Source organism: Oncorhynchus nerka, linkage group LG4 (genome assembly GCF_034236695.1).
Source record: "Oncorhynchus nerka isolate Pitt River linkage group LG4, Oner_Uvic_2.0, whole genome shotgun sequence".
NCBI lineage: Eukaryota > Metazoa > Chordata > Actinopteri > Salmoniformes > Salmonidae > Oncorhynchus > Oncorhynchus nerka.
Window position 1 is genome coordinate 65,167,696 of NC_088399.1, and position 19,835 is coordinate 65,187,530.

The following is a 19,835-nucleotide window of genomic DNA, read 5'->3' on the forward strand; positions in this document are numbered from 1 at the left end:
ATGTCAGTTTATGTCTCAGTTGTTTAATCTTGTTATGTTCATGCAAATATTTACACATGTATTTACACGTTAAGTTTGCTGAAAATAAACGCAGTTGACAGTGAGAGGAGTTTATAACCTTTCACATGTAGTAAAATATAATAACTCCTGCAGATTTATGCATTTTTTGCAGTTAAATGATACAACAAATATGTATTTTGTCTTTGTAACAGCAGTGAATTAATATTCTCTTGAGAAAATGCTAAGTGCGTGTAATGTGTGTTTTTGACTCTGTTATACAAGCAGACAGTTTTTCAACCACATAAAATAATAGTGCCCAAGACGAACTGAAGTCTAATCAGAAACGTGTTTCATTGTTTTCTCAGCTTTTCATTTCCTTAAAACCAGTCAAACTCATTACATTGGGCATTTTGCACATGATCTTTCCACTGTTTTGGAGTTATTGCGTTTTCTCCCGGTCCCTAAAGGAAACAGACAACTTCTAGGGCAACAAGTAATGAACGAAGAGAAGCTTCATGTATCTATACTGAACAAAAATATAAACATGTAAAGTGTTTTCCCATGTTTCATGACCTGAAATAAAAGATATCAGAAACTTCGATACGCACAAAAAACTTAATTCTCTCAAATCTTCTGCACAAATTGCTTTACATTTCTGTTAGTGAGCATTTCTCCTTTGCCAAGATAATCCATCCACCTGACAGGTCTGGCATATCAAGAAGCTGATTAAAATGGCATGTTCATTGCATAGGTGCACCTTGTGCTGGGGACCATAAAAGGCCACTCTAAAATGTGCAGTTTTGTCACAACACAATGCCACAGATGTCTCAATTGTTGAGGGACTGTTGTTGGCATGCTGACTGTAGGAATGTCCACCAGAGCTGTTGACAGATAATTTAATGTTAATTTCTCTACCATAAGCAACAACTCCAATGTTGTTTTAAATAATAGGGCAGTATGTGTTTGAGGAGTATTTCTGCCTTTAATAAAGTCCTTTTGTGGGGAAAAACTCATTCTGATTGGCTGGGCCTGGCTCCCAAGTGGGTGGGCATATACCCTCCCAGGCCCACCCATGGCGGTGCCCATGCCCAGTCATGTGAAATCCATTGCTGAGGGTCTAATTAATTTATTTCAATTGACTGATTTCCTTATATGTACTGTAACATAGTAAACTCGTTGAGATTGTTGCATGTTGCGTTTATATTTATGTTCAGTAAAAGGGTAGTTGATAAACAAATGGCCTACTAAATGTCTGAAATTATAAGCAGAAACTTGAAAGTAGCCAGTATGCTATACGGTCCAGTCTGGAGTATCAGCAAAACAAATGATTATGGTGGATCGAACTGCGCAGGTAGCCGACTTTTTGAAGTCATCACACACAACACCCTAATATGCGCGACTGAGCCTGCGCAGACCGCGAAAAACAACAGATGTTTACATGCCACAGTATCCCATCTAAAAATCAACATATCCCAGGCATCTTGTCCTGGTTTCACATAACCGGGATACAAGTTTTTTCGGGTTATTGTAAACGGGATATGATGTTTATATGCATCAACTCAAAAACAGAATACTTAAGTATCCCGAATAATAACGGGATATTGGTGGGCATGTAAACGTGGTCACTGACGGGTCAAGGGAGTAGTCCTGGTTTAATCGGACTATAAGACTTTAAACCTCGTATGTAAGATACTTAGACCTATCCATAGCTACTCGATCTGTATAACTGCTTGTGCTATAACAACATTTAAAGCAACCCAGTTCAAGAAGACGAGACAGACTCGATAAACTCATGATTTACCAGGCTAAAATGTAATTGTCTTGTCTGGGGTGGTCAAATTATTTTGGCAACAGCTGATAAGATGTGGAAAGAATTGAAGAAAAACCAGCTCGTCAAGTACGGCGCTGTGACCACAGTGTCAACCATCAGTAAGTCACAGCTCTACTGATATGCAAGTTATCTTGATGTATTGTAGGTTTCAGACCTCATTTCAATTACTTTTACAGTTTTTTGTAATGGTAAAATCGTTTCTAACATTTCTACATGGACATATAGTCTCGGTAAATTGTAGCCTAAGTTCAACAAAACCAGGAACTTGTTAGTAAACACTAATAAACTACCCACAGCGAGTATTGTACCGCATGACATATGTTGTGACGTACAGGATGTACAATTCTTCAGATTGTATTATACATTTATCTTGATCGACATGGAAATGAACAGAATCACTGAAGGATGATTGACCGTGGTATGTGGTTCATTTGTATTGTAGTGTCTATTTAAGGGTTGTGATTTTAAACGTGTTTATTCCCTGTAGCTCCAAGATCCTGATATATACTATTATGTGTGTAAATACTTTACAATTGCACATACAGTATATGCTACCTTGTCCATTAAGTATGTAAACAATTCCTACTCCCACAACAAAGGGTCTGTTGCATAGGCTTAAAAGGTTCATAGGTCAACATAAGAAGAAGTCAGAGTGATATTTCGTCTCAGTGCCGTTTGTCTCCAAACTAGGCTATGTTTTACTGAGAAAGTGGATCGCCGGTGGGATATGCCACAGCCGTGCCAAACTGCATGGAAGGACTGTGGTGATCACTGGTGCCAACACTGGTATCGGCAAGGAGACGGCCTGGGATATGGCCAAGAGAGGTACAGTAGGCAAATACCACTTCTCTATTGGACTGTAACTATGTTGTGATTTGCATTACCTTTCATGGGATGTCGCTTTTGAACACAAACAAGTTACAATGCAATCTGAGGGAAATTTGGGTTTAAGGGCAATTGTGGGGGCTATTCAATGGAAGGCATGAGAATAGGGGGCTTAGTGATGGGGTGTGGTAAATTTGTGGATGTTGTTCAGCTGATGATAGGACTGATCCTATATATTCTATTGGAAGGGAATGTGATGAGGGTGTTCTCAGATGGACGGTACTGCGTGTTCTCAGGAGCCCGGGTGATTATGGCTTGCCGAGACCTCACCAGGGGAGAGGCCGCTGCAACAGAGATCCGCAGTTCTACTGGAAATACTAACGTGGTGGTGCAACAACTAAACCTGGCCTCCCTCGGGTCAGTACGACAGTTTGCCAGGGAATTCATTGCCACGGAGACCCGTCTGGACATACTTATCAACAACGCAGGTGAAACTGATGCATTTAACCAACATGCTTTGAGAGCCTGAATTGTGTTGGTGTTACTCTGGGTATGTTTTGAACTATAGCATGTTTTTCGTTGTCAAAGTTGTGGGCCTGATTTTTTTTTAACCATCCGTTAAATACTCAATCCTCTATTCCTCACAGGTATAATGCTATGTCCCAAAAGCTTCACAGTGGATGGGTTTGAGAGTCAATTTGCTGTCAATCACCTAGGTCACTTCCTATTGACCAATCTTCTCCTGGACATGCTGAAAGCCTCCACCCCGAGCCGCGTCGTCACTGTGTCTAGCATCGCTCATCAAGGCGGTAAGCCCATTCTGACCAGATATTTTTGTAATAAAACAAATATCATCAATTGAGTTATAGCTTTATCTGGCTCTACCTCATTCTCTTTCAGGGAAAATCCACTATGATGACCTTAACTTTGATATGAAGGGGTACAACTCAGTAATTGCCTACAAGCAGAGTAAACTGGCCAACCTCCTCTTCTCTAGGGAGCTGGCACGAAGGACCAAAGGTGAGGGGTTGCCTTATTACAGCTCTATTACGTATTACTACTCATGTACATGTAGTTAGAAACCTAGTTATGCATAGAAAATTAGGTAATGTAACTAGGAGATTTTTCCATTTCCACTACATATCCTGTTCAATGGCTAAATGTACTGTATTGGTAATGGACCCCAGTTAACCATTTAACATAACATACATTTAAGTCATTTAGCAGACGCTCTTATCCAGAGCGACTTACAAATTGACTGGCTACTACTTTAACCAATACATGGAAATACAATACCAATGGGCCATAACTTTGTGCGGGTTCAGAAAACACCATAATAAATGCTTCAACACATACACTGTTAGTCTACATTTATTGGTTAACAATCAATGTGGATTTTACCGTAGTTATGGATGGATTTGAATTTACTTTATGGTGGTTTAGCAATGCATGGCTAAAGATAAGGGAACTAATGTTTATTAGTGGTTTCAAGCCCGTACCAAGTTGGCTGAGAAGGCTTATCTTTTGTTTTTGTAATGTGCATTGGGGTGCGGAGTGATTTGAGGCTGTTGTTGCAGAGTATCCATCAAGTATCTTGAAGTTAACCGTAAAAATAATCGGACCTATGCAATCACTGTATTTAACGATTATTTACCTATTAATGCTGTTTTCCCCCATTCTTCCCCATCAGTAGCAGTCTTAGTATGCACAACAAACATTATACAAACAAATCATGTTGCTTCAACATCAGGTCATAACTGGTGTACAGTGCATTGCTCTCTGCCACATGATGTCTCTGAATGTCAACATTCTAAGGTTAGTGGCCCTATCCCTACACTCACCCCATCAGGTACTGGAGTGACGTCGTATTCCCTGCACCCCGGGGTTATCCGGACAGAGCTGTGGCGTCACTCGCAGTCAAAGTACCCCATGCTGAGTTCCATGCTGTCAGCCCCCGCCTGGCTCCTGATGAAGACCCCCAGGGAGGGGGCCCAGACCACCATCTACTGCGCCGTCACTGAGGGGCTGGAGGAGAAGAGCGGCTACTACTTCAGGTAGTAGCATCCCACTGTGTAGAGTGAATTAGCCTAAATCGATCTCTCTTTGTGTGTGTATTTGTGTGTTAATTGGAGGGGGATGATTTTCATTTACAGTGGGAGTGTATCTTGTGTGTGTGATAGTTAAGCATCCCATCAAAAGTATGTGTGTACAATGCGGTATATATTCTGAGTGTAGACAATATACACTGAACAAAAATATAAACACAACATTTAAAGTGTTTGTCCCATATCATGAGCTGAAATAAAAGATCCCAGAAATGTTCGATACGCACAAATAGCTTGTTTCTGTCAAATTCGGTGCAAAAATGTGTTTACATCCTTTTTAGTGAGCATTTCTCTTTTGCCAAGATAATCCATCCACCTGATAAGTGTGGTATATCAAGAAGCTGTTTAAACAGCATGATCATTACACAGGTTCACCTTGTGGAGATGTATCGCGCTGCATGAAGTAAATGGTGGTCACACCAGATACTGACTGGTTTTCTGATCCTCCCACCTAACATTTCTTTAAGGTATCTGTGACCAACATATGCAAATCTGTATTCCCAGTCAGTTGAAATCCATAGATTATGGCCTAATACATTTATTTCAATTGACTGATTACTTTATATGAACTGTAAATCAGTAAAATCTTTGAAATTGTTGCCTTTATATTTTTGTTCAGTGTAAATAACTACTGTATATGTTTAGGTGAGCTTTAAGTTAGGATGTGTTTGTTTCTCAGTGACTGTCAGGTAAAGGAGCCAGCTCTTGAGGGGAGAGATGATCTTGCAGCACTGAGACTATGGGGCGTTAGCGCCGGGCTAGTGGGACTCAATTAAAACAACTGAACAACTCGCCTTGCAACACGGTGCCACTCCCAACCCCACCTGCCAGAACCCTCACGGATACTGGCATTTTTTTAAATGTTGGCTCTTAACTTTCATATCAGAAGATATCCTGTATTCTATATATATCCTGTATTCTATACATTTTCTATATTTTTTGATGTTGTCTTATAATACAGTATATTTTGATAAAACATTTTGTTCTGTATTTTATTGTATTGAAGCTTATTCTCGTTACAATGGTCTTCATGCTGAAATTCTGTATTTTTCATGTTTTCATTTAAAAAAATGTTATTTTGCTTCAGAAGTCTTTGCATGAGTAATAGTGTAGTTTTATTAATTGTAATTTTACACCCCAGTTATTTTGTCAGTTTAGCTAAACTACCTTTAAAAAGTGATACTTATTTTAAAGACTTAATAAAATTATATGCTATCTGTACATCTCAATATTTTATTTATATGTTTTCAGAAGTTGCTTGCATGCATGACATATTTCTCAAAATAACAAAATATATCCGTTTCATTTGAATGGTCTGCCCTTACCAAAATGGCGTCCTCGTCGTGCAACCATTAGCGGAGCATTGTGGGATATAACAAACACCTGCTGACTTTGGATCAGTGAAATGCATGCTCAGATTACGATTTTGCCTGTACTTTGCTCTACAAACTGGTCGTAGATCAGTCATTACACTCTTCAGTTGACCAAATGTTCACCCGGAAATGTAACTCGGGTTCATTTCGAAGCTGAGCTGAATATTTGTCAACAATAGACTCATTTAACATAAAAACGAATTGAAGCGTTGCCTGGTGCAAGAGATCTTAAGTTCATACAATTCGGCCTTTGGTTATTTTTCAAGCTATCATTGCTAAGAATTTAAGAACGTTGTCAAAATGAATGTGACACTTGCTGTCAAGCAGTATATCTCCAAAATGATAGAAAACAGCGGGCCAGGAATGAAGGTTCTGCTCATGGATAAAGAGACGGTAAGTAATGTAGATAGAATGGTTACAATGTAGTGGTTCAAACGATGGACAGTGGTTACAATGTATCAGGTTATTTTTGTTGGTACACTACATGCTCAAAAGTATGTGGACACCTACTCGTCAGACATCTCATTCCAAAATCATGGGCATTAATATGGAGTTGGTCCCCCTTTGCTGCTATAACAGCCTCCATGGTGCAGGGACTTGTTTCCATTTAGCCACATGAACATTAGTGAGGTCGGGCACTGATGTTGGTCGATTAGGCCTGGCTCGCAGTCAGCGTTCTAATTCATCCCAAATATGTTCGATGGGGTTGAGGTCAGGGCTCTGCAGGCTAGTCAAATTCTTCCATACCGATCTCAACATTTTTGTATGGACCTCGCTTTGTGCACGGGGGCATTGTCATGTTGAAACAGGAAAGGGCCAAACTGGTGCCACAAAGTTGGATGCACAGAATCGTCTAGAATGTCATTGTATGCTGTAGCGTTAAGATTTCCCTTCACTGGAACTAAGGGGCCTGGCCTGAACCATTTAAAAAAAGCCCCAGACCATTATTCCTCTTCCACCAAACTTTACAGTTGGCACTATTAATTCGGGTAGGTAGCATTCTCGTGGCATCCGCCAAAGCCAGATTCGTCCGTTGGAATGCCAGATGGTGAAGCGTGATTCATTACTCCAGAGAAAGCGTTTCCACTGCTCCAGAGTCCAATAGCTGCCAGCTTTACACCACTCCAGCCGACGATTGGCACTGCGCATGGTGATCTTAGGTTTGTGTAAGGCTGCTCGGGAATGGAAACCTATTTCATGAAGCTCCCGACGAACAGTTCATGTGCTGATGTTGCTTCCAGAGGCAGTTTGGAACTCGGTATGTTGTAATCGAGGACAGACGATTTTTACGCGCAACAGCACTCGGCAGTCCCGTTCTGTGAGCTTGCGTGGCCTACCATTTCGCTGCTGAGCCATTGTCACTCCTAGACATTTCCACTTTACAATAACAGCACTTACAATTGACTGGGGCAGCTCTAGCAGGGCAGAAATCTAATGAACGGACTTGTTGGGAAGGTGACATCCTATGGCGGTGCCTTGTTGAAAGTCACTGTGCTCTACAGTACAGGCCATTCTACTGCCAATGTTTGTCTATTGAGATTTATACACCTGTCAGCAATGGGTGTGGCTGAAATAGCCAAATATGTATTTATATTTATATAAATTAGCCACTTATTTGAAGGGATGTCCACATACTTTTGGCCATATAGTGTATGTGTTGTCTTTCTGAGACGGACACATTGAAGGAACAGAACCTTGAATTATTCACCAATTCCTGATAATTTAAAAAAAACGTGAAATCACAAAAAAGTCTCTGGACCAGTCTCTAAAATGCCATTCATATCAAATGTAGAGATTTGGTTATAAAAAAAGGAAACTTCTTCTTTAATGATTAGTATTAAATAATATAGATAGGAGAAACAAGCTTCTGATAATGTCATACTGTCAGCAGCTCCTTCCATTGGAAGATGCCAAATCTTTGGCTCATGTAGAAACAAATTTACTGCATTACAGTTGCGTTTTGTCATCATGCCTATTTGTTTGTGCTTGTCTCATCAGACCAGCATCGTCAGTGTGGTCTACACTCAATCCGAGATCCTACAGAAGGAGGTCTACTTGTTTGAAAGAATCGACTCACAGAGTCGAGACAACATGAAGCACCTCAAAGCCATCTGCTTCCTCAGGCCAACCAAGGTGCCCCAGTCACTGTATAGACATTGCAGCCAGCCTTTGCTCTGCATTAAAGGTCCAATGCAACCATTTTTATTTCTATATCAAATCATCTCTGGGTAACAACTGAGTACCTTACTGTGATTGTTTTCAATTAAAATGGTCAAAAAGAATATTGCTAGGACATGAATGTTGCTAGTACTGTCTTGGAGTGGTCTGAGTGGAGAGGAGAAAACAACTGAAAATGTGCTGTTATTGGCAGAGGGGCTTAGAACTCTTTGTTATTGGTATATTAACTTAAGTTATCTGCATGGCGATGTCAACATGGAAGGCCGAAACTCCATTCCACCAAAACAGACTGAAATTTACAAACAGCTGTTACACTAAAACCGATTATCATAATTTTCACAATTTCACAGTATTATTCCAACCTCATAGTGTGGAAATATAAATAAAACACAGGCAAATCATCTTTTTGACTGCACTGGGCCTTTAAGACTTTGTTACTTACCATCCACACACATTGTATCTACTGGATTGTGTCCATCCACAACTGTATGAATGCATATGTCAACTTTATTGTACGTATACTGTACGTATACTGATTATATTGCGTCCATACACTATGCACTATTTGGAGGCAAAGTACTTTAGTCATGCTTAGTTTTGGATTTGTATGACTCCCCTGACTTTCTCTCTGTCCTCTTTTACAGGAGAATGTGGAAAATCTGATACAGGAGCTCCGGCGACCCAAGTACAGTGTGTACTTCATCTGTAAGGACTTCTGCGCTGTTGTTTAAATCGTATGGTTCTGATTCTTGTGCAGGTTTTTAGACGGATCAAATACAGATAAAGTGGACTAAGATGTTATGTCCCTGTCTCATTTATATGGTTTAAATCTAAAGACTCAAAATTGATTGACATTGCGATTGACCACACATCAACATTTCACGGTGGCGGCTATTGCCCATACGTAAAAATGATACGGACAGTGAGTCATATGGCCATGGCTTGCTATGTAAAGCAGGCATTGAGGCATTCTGTTACGGTTCGATTGAACAATAGAATGGGCAAAACTATTGACCTTTTGAGTGTGTTATGATCTTCGGTGCCAAGTGTGCCGGTTTCTCGATCTAAGAAACGACCGGCCTCCTAGGCTTTTCATGAATTACAGTGTCTAGGACAGGGTACTCCAACCTTTTCGTGTATCACGAAATTATACATTTCGTGAGCTACACATTTTTTCAAGCTTTCAAATAGGCATATTCTTCTCTTATCCCCTGCAACCCTTCCCCGGGTACTTAGTGCACTACTTTCTCTTGTACACTATGTTTTCTGTCAATATACCTCATAAAATAATGGTTAATAAACAACTCTAAGGGGGGGCCCTATAAAATTTCCTCCAAATTAGGTCCTCAGTTACGTTTTTCCTGGTTTTAGATTTAATCTTAATTACAATTTTTCCTAGAGAAAAAACTAAATTGGATGTTATGAGTCCACGTCAATGCTTATATCACATCAGAAGACATTTTATTTAGGTCTGTAAGTAAACATTAAGATTTGAGTGTAATTCCTCTTTAATTGTGCATCTAACGAGAGGAATGTGCGTCTAACGCACTGGTCTAGCGATGGTTCTGTACTGCTGCTGCTCATTTCATGGCAAAGTTTGCAAACAATAGATACAAATGATATACTTATATACATAATATACAGTGTCACTAACTAGAAAGCTAGCTAGGAGGCATGTGCGACCGGTAGACAGTGTCCTTTGCCCCCTGCCTGTCGGGCACTTTTTTACAGCAGTTTTGTTAACAACGGTGAGGGCAGGTGGGAGCGAAAAACATTGTCTACTGCTAGCTAGGAAGGAGGAGTCCGGTAATGCAGGATTTAAAAAACTCATTCTTTAAACCCACCTCAGTCTTCAAGTATTGTGGTGGCAGCATCATGTTATGGGTATGCTTGTCATCTGCAGGGACTGGTGAATTTGTCAGGATCAAAATAAATATGAAAGGAGTTAAGCCCAGGAAAAAAGTTAGAAAACCCACCTCAGTCTTCTGAAAACCTAACCCTGCGACTAGTTTTATTTTTCAGCGAGACAATTTAATACCAAAGACACACCAGAATGACTTTCCAAGAGGTGTTGAGTGTTCCTGAATGGTCAAGTCTCAGTCCTGACTTAAATCTGCTCAAAACAATCTGAGGCACGGTTTAAATATCACTGTCCATAAATGATCCCCATCCAAATTTACGAAGCCTGAACGTTTTTGACAAAAATGATGGAACATTACGAATTGTGATTGAAAATGGAAAATATATTTGAAAATGTATTTGAATCTATTTAAAAATATATTTACAGATATGGTCTACGTTCAAGTGTCTTTTTGAAATAAACCTATTTTTTTCATATGTTTCATAAGTGACAGGTAGGACCTCAATAGCTGCAGAATACATTTTCAATTACAACTCAATGATCCAACTTTTGCATGCAAAATAACTCTTTGGGAACCTAATGCTAAGGTACCAGAGGTCAATAGAAACTCAACGTTGTCATTGGGGTAGAGAAGGTTGTGAGACGTGAGCGTGTATTTATTTGATATATTTGGTAAATACATTTTCCCAATATATTTAAATATATTCCAATATATAATTTTTCCTGTATGGGTGACATCCTCCTCATAATCCTTTCTAGACTTCAGCAACGTCATCAGTAAGAGTGAGATAAAAGCCCTGGCTGAGGCGGATGAACAGGAGGTGGTTGCAGAAGTGCAGGTAAGTTAACGCTAAGGGCAGTACTATAGGACAGTATCCATCAGTTAGGTACACAACTATTATTATTTGTAAAAAAATATATATTTTTTTGAACCTTTCGTGGTTTTTCCTACTAATCCTGATTCCACATTTTTCATAATTTCTATTTCTAGTTATAACCACTTTACAGTACGCGTCGTCTTGTAATAGCCAGGTTATCCTTTGACGTTTATACTGGAAACTAATAATTCAAATTTCTCTCATATATGACTGCAGGAGTTCTATGGAGACTTCATTGCTGTGAACCCACACCTTTTCTCCCTCAACCTCAGTGGTGTCGCAAGGGTAGGACATGCAAATATGCTATGACGCTTTGAAAATGTGACAATCTATAAAGGGGTTTATTATTCATCTGCATTGACTTTAGTTTAACGTTTTTTGTTTGTCTCTACACATGACATATTCCCTCTGTATTTTGGATCTGTTTACAGAGTGCATTCCCATCTTGTGTGTGTTGCAGGGTCGTAGCTGGGAGCCAACTCTCCTACCACGTACCACCCAGGGTCTGACCTCAGTGCTGTTGGCCCTGAAGAAATGTCCCATGATCCGCTACCAGCTGTCCTCAGACATGGCCAAGAGACTGGGAGAGAGCGTGAAGGTGACTAATATCACATGCACAACTATCGCACGCGCACGCATGCACGCAATCTCACTACCCCTCTCCTCCTCCAGCAAATCATCACCAAGGAGTATGAGCTGTTTGACTTCAGGAAGACAGAGGTGCCTCCTCTCCTGCTCATCATGGACCGCAGCGATGACGCCATCACCCCACTACTCAACCAGGTCAGAACTACACTACCGTTCAAGAGTTTGGGGTCACTTAGAAATGTCAGTGTTTTAGAAAGAAAAGCAAATTTTTTTGTCCATTAAAATAACAAATTGATCAGGAATACAGTGTAGACATTGTTAATGTTGTAAATGACTATTGTAGCTGGAAACGGCAGATTTTTAAAAATGGAATATCTACATAGGCGTACAGAGGCCTATTATCAGCAACTCCCGTGTTCCAATGGCACAGTGTGTTAGCTAATCCAAGTTTATCATTTGAAGTCTTATTGATCATTAGAAAAACCTTTTGAAATTATGTTAGCACAGCTGAAAATGGTTGTTCTGAATCAGAACAACAAAACTGGCCTTCTTTAGACTAGTTGAGTGTTTGGAGCATCAGCATTTTGAGGTTCGATTCCAGGCTCAAAATGGCCAAAATCAAATAACTTTCTTCTGAAACTCGTCAGTCTATTCTTGTTCTGATAAATGAAGGCTATTTCATGCAAGAAATTGCCAAGAAACTGAAGATCTCGTACAACGCTGTGTACTACTCCATTCACAGAATAGCGCCAACTGGCTCTAACAAGAATAGAAAGAGTAGTGTGAGGCCCTGGTGCACAACTGAGCAAGAGGACAAGTATATTAGAGTGTCTAGTTCGAGAAACAGACGCCTCACAAGTCCTCAACTGGCAGCTTCATTAAATCGTACCCGCAAAACACCAGTCTCAACGTCAACAGTGAAGAGGCGACTCCGGGGTCCTGGCCTTCTAGGCAAAGTTGCAAAGAAAAAGAGATATCTCAGACTTGCCAATAAAAAGAAAAGATTAAGATGGGCAAAAGAACACAGACACCAGACAGGGGAACTCTGCCAAGAAGGCCAGCATCCCGGAGTCGCCTCTTCACTGTTGATGTTTGTTTGAACTATTAGCCAGAAGATACATTTCAAAGATAATCAACCTGTTTTTTTAGTCTGACACCAGACTGAGCATTTTATCAGTCTGGAACCCAGGCTACATATTTACAAAAAGGTAGGCAATGACCAGGTCATCTAGTCAAACGACATACCTGTAGAATATTCACATCATTCTGATGTGTACTGCAGCCTCTGGTCACTTGGGGGCAGCAGCGTCTTATACATACATTTACCAGGCCTGCAACCTGCACACTAAACTAGGTCATGTACTCAAAGGCCCCTTGTGTCACATGTAAATGCACCATCTTTAGCGCAGATTAGAAAAGCTAATCAATTGGCAAAAACCTCATACACCCCTCATCGTTGAATGGAATTAGTAGAGATTAAATGTACTTTATTTTAATTGTGGGTTTCATTGCTTTGGTTTCATTGTTTGTTGCCCTGCTCCCTCCAGTGGACGTACCAGGCCATGGTGCACGAGCTGCTTGGCCTCAACAACAACCGTATTGACCTGTCCCGAGTCCCAGGGATCAGCAAGGAGCTGAAGGAGGTGGTGCTGTCTGCAGAGAACGATGAGTTCTATGCCAATGTGAGTCCCAGTCTCTAGGCCTGGTTCCAATTCTACACAAATGTTCCCTTCGGCATTGAGACGGTCTCATTTGAGCAGGCTGGCAGGTAGCCTAGAGCACGGTTCCCCCATGGGCCAAATTCGTTTTCTTATTGCTGGACATAAGACTGTAAAAACGGCAGCATTTCAGCACCAAGTGATTTTAATTTTGGATATCTGTTCCAAAGTATTCCCACACATAATAGAGAGATACAGGCGGGCAAAAAAGAATTTAGTCAGCCACCAATTGTGCAAGTTCTTCCACTTAAAAAGATGAGAGAGGCCTGTAATTTTCATCATAGGTACACTTCAACTATGAGAGACAAAATGAGAAAAAAAATCCAGAAAATCACATTGTAGGATTTGTAATGAATTTATTTGCAAATTATTGTGGAAAATAAGTATTTTTGGTCAATAACAAAAGTTTATCTCAATACTTTGTTATATACCCTTTGTTGGCAATGATAAAGGTCAAACGTTTTCTTTAAGTCTTCACAAGGTTTTCACACACTGTTGCTGGTATTTTGGCCCATTCCTTCATGCAGATCTCCTCTAGAGCAGTGATGTTTTGGGGCTGTTGCTGGGCAACACAGACTTTCAACTCCCTCCAAAGATTTTCTATGGGGTTAAGATCTGGAGACTGGCTAGGCCACTCCAGGACCTTGAAATGCTTCTTACGAAGCCACTCCTTTGTTGCCCGGGTGGTGTGTTTGGGATCATTGTCATGCTGAAAGACCCAGCCACGTTTCATCTTCAATGCCCTGCTGATGGAAGGAGGTTTTTACTCAAAATCTCACGATACATGTCCCCATTCATTCTTTCCTTTACACGGATCAGTCGTCCTGGTCCGTTTGCAGAAAAACAGCCCCAAAGCATGATGTTTCCACCCCCATGCTTCACAGTAGGTATGGTGTTCTTTGGATGCAACTCAGCATTCTTTGTCCTCCAAACACGACAAGTTGAGTTTTTACCAAAAAGTTATATTTTGGTTTCATCTGACCGTATAACATTCTCCCAATCTTCTTCTGGATCATCCAAATGCTCTTTAGCAAACTTCAGACGGGCCTGGACATGTACTGGCTTAAGCAGGGGGACACGTCTGGCAGTGCAGGATTTGAGTCCCTGGCGGCGTAGTGTGTTACTGATGTTACTTTGGTCCCAGCTCTCTGCAGGTCATTCACTAGGTCCCCCCGTGTGGTTCTGGGATTTTTGCTCACCGTTCTTGTGATCATTTTGACCCCACGGGGTGAGATCTTGCGTGGAGCCCCAGATCGAGGGAGATTATCAGTGGTCTTGTATGTCTTCCATTTCCTAATAATTGCTCCCACAGTTGATTTCTTCAAACCAAGCTGCTTATCTATTGCAGATTCAGTCTTCCCAGCCTGGTGCAGGTCTACAATTTTGCTTCTGGTGTCCTTTGACAGCTCTTTGGTCTTGGCCATAGTTGAGTTTGGAGTGTGACTGTTTGAGGTTGTGGACAGGTGTCTTTTATACTGATAAGAAGTTCAAACAGGTGCCATTAATACAGGTAACGAGTGGAGGACAGAGGAGCCTCTTAAAGAGGAAGTTACAGGTCTGTGAGAGCCAGAAATCTTGCTTGTTTGTAGGTGACCAAATACTTATTTTCCACCATAATTTGCAAATTAATTAATTAAAACTCCTACGATGTGATTTTCTGGATTTTTTTTTTCATTTTGTCTGTCATAGTTGAAGTGTACCTATGATGAAAATTACAGGCCTCTCATCTTTTTAAGTGGGAGAACTTGCACAATTGGTGGCTGACTAAATACTTTTTTGCCCCACTGTATGTGATCGTATACAAATGCAAGCAAGATTTGAAAGGATTCATGTTATAATCAAATGTTATATCTATTTGTTCTTCTTGTGGTAAATTTGCAGTCTACAAATTATTTGTAATTATGTTCCTGACCATCCTCTCAAGAAAAAAATAATAATAATCGGCCAGCGGCTGAATCTAGATGACGATCCCTGGCCTAGAGGTTAGGAAGGCGTCCAGCAACCCTCTGTAACAAGACTCTGAAGGAATGTCGGGCAAAATGTGTAGCAGTCGGTCAGTGAGAAAAGGTTAAAGAATTCCGACAGGGCCAGACGTTAGCTGACAACTTCCAATTCACTCTCACATTCTCTTATTCAGAATCTGTACCTGAACTTTGGAGAGATCGGCACAAACATCAAGAACCTGATGGAGGACTTCCAGAAGAAGAAGCCCAAGGAGCAACAGAAGCTGGAGTCCATCTCTGATATGAAGGTGAGAGCTGGGCACTGTAGGAACTCGATTTCCCAGTACAGGAACTCAATTTCCCAGCATGTCCTGTTGCAGTTGCTCATTTAGGACCACTAACACATCTCAGCCTCATTAGTTAATAACCACTCACAATTAGATAAATTATCTCTTCATTACAATAATGATAGGAGCTATAAATAATTGCTGCAAATTTAAGAAATGTCTTTCTGTTTTATTTTTTTAAATAATTCATTCTATTTTTCTCTGCAGGCGTTTGTGGACAACTACCCCCAGTTCAAAAAGATGTCTGGCACAGTGTCGAAGCACGTGACTGTGGTGGGCGAGCTGTCTCGCCTGGTGAGCGAGAGGCACCTGATGGAGGTGTCAGAGGTGGAGCAGGAGCTTGCCTGCCAGAATGACCACTCAAGCGCGTCACAGGTAAGACTCTGGGGTTGAAGGGATACTTCGGGATTTTGGCAACGAGGTCCTTTATCTACTTCCCCAGAGTCAGATGAACTAGTGGATACCATTTTTATGTCTCGATGTCCAGTATGTAGGAAATTATAATTAAGTCTGTCAACCAATGCTAACTAGCGTTATTTTTTAATTTACTGGTAGGAAACACATTTCTATTATTACCAATATAATTTCCTGAATTGTCTGAAATTAATCAACACTCCAGTCCTGCTCTGCACTGACTTGATGTCAGAGACTGACTAGAAATACACCACTAGATACAGTGTATTCAGACCCCTTGATTTTTTTCCCACATTGTTACGTTACAGCCTTATTCTGAAATGGTTCAATTGCTTTTTTTCCCTCATCAATCTACACACACTACCCCATAATGACAAAGCAAAAACAAATTTGTATACTTTTTGTTGTTGAAATATCACTTACATAAGTATTCAGACCCTTTACTCAGTACTTTGTTGAAGCACCTTCAGCAGAGATTACAGCATTGAGTCTTCTTGGGTATGATGCTACACGCTTGGCACACCTGTATTTGGGGAGTTTCTCCCCATTCCTCTCTGCAGATCCTCTCAAGCTTTGTCAGGTTGGATGGGGAGCTTTGTTGCACAGCTATTTTCAGGTCTCTCCAGAGATGTTCGATCGGGTTAAAGTCCAGTCTCTGGCTGGGCCACTCAAGGACATTCAGAGACTTGTCCCAAAGCCACTCCTGCATTGTCTTGGCTGTATGCTTTGTCCTGTTCTTTGGTCTTTGTCCTGTTGGAAGATGGTATTTTATCTGACATGCACTGTCAACTGTGGGACCTTTTTATATAGACAGGTGTGTGCCTTTCCAAATCATGTCCAATCAATTGTATTTACCACAGGTGGACTCCAATCAAGTTGTCGAAACATCTCAAGGATGAGCAATGGAAACAGGATGCACCTGAGCTCAATTTCGAGTCTCATAGCAAAGGGTCTGAATACTTATGTAAATGTAAATATTATCTTAAAAAATAATTATATTTTTTAAGATAATATTTTTTTATTAGCAAAAATGTATATTGGTGTCCTATCAACAATTGGTGTCCTATCACTGACACCAATGGAAATGTGACATGGGGGAGGGGCCTACAGCTCAATGTTATTTTATACAATAACACCAATAGTTCACATGAAAGCATTCAGAAAGTCACACAATATTACTTTGTGTTGGTTAAAGAGGAATACAACCCACTCCTGTATTGTATATTGACTTGGCCACTTATAATAATAGTGACTTTCAGAATACATTTACATTTAAGTCATTTAGCAGACGCTCTTATCCAGAGCGACTTACAAATTGGTGCGTTCACCTTAAGACATCCAGTGGAACAGCCACTTTACAATAGTGCATCTAAATCTTTTAAGGGGGTGAGAAGGATTACTTTATCCTATCCTAGGTATTCCTGAAAGAGGTGGGGTTTCAGGTGTCTCCGGAAGGTGGTGATTGACTCCGCTGTCCTGTTTATTGAGAATACAATAAAACACTGCACATAGAAGCCATAGTGAAGTAGCATTAAAGAATTGCAGTCTGTATTAAAGGCTATGTAAAATGTACTCCCTGTTTTTCCACAGAATGTGCGTCGGCTGCTGCAGAACCCGCGGGTGAGCGAGCTGGACGCGGTGCGCCTGGTGATGCTGTACGCACTGCGCTATGAGAGACACAGCAGCAGCATCCTGCCGGGCCTCATGGAGGAGCTCAACAGGAAGGGCGTGTCAGAGAGGCATCGCAGGGTAAGTGAACATTCTATACTGTACCACTACCTGACCCTTGGGGCAATACGAGGACTGTATACTGTTGTTGTACTCGTCTTATATTATGTAGATGTTATTATTTTGGGATCAACAATGTACATTCAGTATGTTGGTATGTTTGATGCGTCTGTTTTATCAATCTAGACTGGGTTAGAATAATCCTTTTTATCTTGTTTAACTGGCATCTTTTACCTCAGATGGTAATGTCCATGGTGGAGTATGGAGGGAAGAGGGTGAGAGGAAGTGACCTCATCAACCCCCAAGACGCAGTTGCCATCACCAAACAGTTCTTCAAGGGGCTGAAGGTACACCATTCTCCTCACAAATTATACAAATACTAGCGGTAGTTTTGTGTCCATCTAGCCACTCTCAACCAGATTCTAATAAAACACCTTTGGTTTTGGGTGCATGCGTGTCTCCAGGGAGTTGAGAATGTGTACACGCAGCATGCACCGTTACTGCAGGAGACCTTGGACCAGCTGATCAAGGGGCGGCTGAAAGACAGTCAGTTCCCTTACCTAGGACCCAGCTCCCTTCGAGACAGGTAGGGTGATATATATATATATACACACACACGCACATACACACACACACACACACACACACACACACACACACACACACACACACACACACACACACATCCACGCACACACACACAGTTAAAGACACGACCTCAGACCCTACACCTGAATAGCCAAACACACACACTTCTACACACTATCAATGATACGTAAACATTTTTTTTTTTTTAATTAAACACATATTTTGTGTGTATGAGCACATAAGCCCACAGTTCATCACCATTATTGGATGACCCCAACCGGATGGTAGCCTATCAATGATTACCATGTAGTTCCTCTTCAGGCCACAGGATATCATAGTGTTCGTCATCGGAGGGGCCACCTATGAGGAGGCGCTGGCAGTCTACAACCTGAACCGCACCATGCCAGGGGTTCGGATCGTACTGGGCGGCACCACCATCCACAATACCAAGAGGTCAGAATCATCAACCGCTCCTCGTGACCTACTGTAGTCGCCTCAGTCAATTTTCCAGACATAGCCATTAGCCAGTAGACATCCATTGTCTGTTACCAGGTCAACACATATGATCAAAATGGCTTAACCCTCTAGAGTCGACGGCCACGTGGAAATCTAATTGGCAGAATACAAAAATCCCCATAAAAAGTCTCTGTTTAACCTAGAGATATCTGTTGGGCTGCGTCTCAATCCACTACATATGCCAGTGGCGACCTTCCGCATCGGAGGCGGGGGGGTGAGCTACGGTGGTGTTTGTTATATCACGAGTCATCCCTAAAAAAATCGGTCTTCTCACGAATATGTCTGTAGCGTCCCGACCGGTTTGGCCTAACTAATATGATCGCTCCAATGGAATGATGAGACTCTCCCGAACACGGTGGTGTTCTCCGTTTTGCTCTACAACCCCCACAAGCGTCACAGGACGGAAGTCGGCACCACCGATATGTCAACTTCTGTCTGTAGCATTCGAACCGTTTTGGCTACACACTGATATGACCCCTCTATGAAAAGGTGAGACTCTCACGAACGCGTACATGTCAGTGCTATAGGGCGTCCACAAGCCTCACTTGACCTGTCTGAAGGTAGCCCGGTACCAGTTTTAAAAAATGAATGGAACTGAGTGTATAAAACATTAGGAACACCTTTCTAATATTGAGTTGCACCCCCCTTTGCCCTCAGAACAGCCTCAATTTGTCGGGGCATGGACTCTACAATGTGTCAAGCGTTCCACAGGGATGTTGACTCCAGTGCTTCCCACAGTTGTGTGAAGATGGCTGGGTGTCCTTTGGGTGGTGGACAATTCTTGATACACATGGGAAACTGTTGAGCGTGAAAACCCCAGAAGCGTTGCATTTCTTGACACACTCAAACCGGTGTGCCTGGCACCTACTGCCATACACCGTTCAAAGGCACATAAATCTTTTGTCTTGCCCATTCACCCTCTGAATTATCACCTCATCATTG

At 41.3% G+C, this 19,835-nt stretch overlaps 2 protein-coding genes across 4 annotated transcripts in view; both read left to right on the top strand.

Moving 5' to 3' along the window:
• The first annotated feature begins 1,420 nt into the window (after window positions 1–1,420).
• Window positions 1,421–5,751, top strand: LOC115129013 (retinol dehydrogenase 11-like). Of its 3 annotated transcripts, none has more exons than XM_029659153.2 (7): window positions 1,421–1,929; window positions 2,522–2,656; window positions 2,905–3,144; window positions 3,304–3,465; window positions 3,557–3,676; window positions 4,506–4,710; window positions 5,441–5,751. In XM_029659153.2, exons 1-7 carry the CDS (start codon window positions 1,863–1,865, stop codon window positions 5,535–5,537), a joined length of 1,026 nt encoding a protein of 341 aa, XP_029515013.1. In that variant the 5' UTR covers window positions 1,421–1,862; the 3' UTR covers window positions 5,538–5,751. The 3 variants fall into 3 exon arrangements, with proteins under 3 accessions (XP_029515013.1, XP_029515014.1, XP_029515015.1); XM_029659154.2 differs by having other exon boundaries at window positions 1,423–1,929; window positions 2,953–3,144; XM_029659155.2 differs by lacking the exon at window positions 1,421–1,929 and adding an exon at window positions 1,990–2,249.
• A 501-nt stretch (window positions 5,752–6,252) lies between these two features.
• The window catches only part of LOC115128440 (vacuolar protein sorting-associated protein 45-like), a 28,209-nt gene continuing 14,626 nt past the window's right edge, over window positions 6,253–19,835 (top strand). The window contains exons 1-14 of the mRNA XM_029658289.2: window positions 6,253–6,527; window positions 8,133–8,267; window positions 8,957–9,017; window positions 10,933–11,012; window positions 11,268–11,336; window positions 11,512–11,649; window positions 11,724–11,834; window positions 13,187–13,321; window positions 15,495–15,608; window positions 15,855–16,022; window positions 17,652–17,810; window positions 18,029–18,136; window positions 18,254–18,375; window positions 18,699–18,830. Coding sequence (XP_029514149.1) covers window positions 6,435–6,527; window positions 8,133–8,267; window positions 8,957–9,017; window positions 10,933–11,012; window positions 11,268–11,336; window positions 11,512–11,649; window positions 11,724–11,834; window positions 13,187–13,321; window positions 15,495–15,608; window positions 15,855–16,022; window positions 17,652–17,810; window positions 18,029–18,136; window positions 18,254–18,375; window positions 18,699–18,830 — 1,625 coding nt within the window. The 5' untranslated portion in view covers window positions 6,253–6,434. The remainder of the gene's footprint in view (window positions 6,528–8,132; window positions 8,268–8,956; window positions 9,018–10,932; window positions 11,013–11,267; window positions 11,337–11,511; window positions 11,650–11,723; window positions 11,835–13,186; window positions 13,322–15,494; window positions 15,609–15,854; window positions 16,023–17,651; window positions 17,811–18,028; window positions 18,137–18,253; window positions 18,376–18,698; window positions 18,831–19,835) is intronic.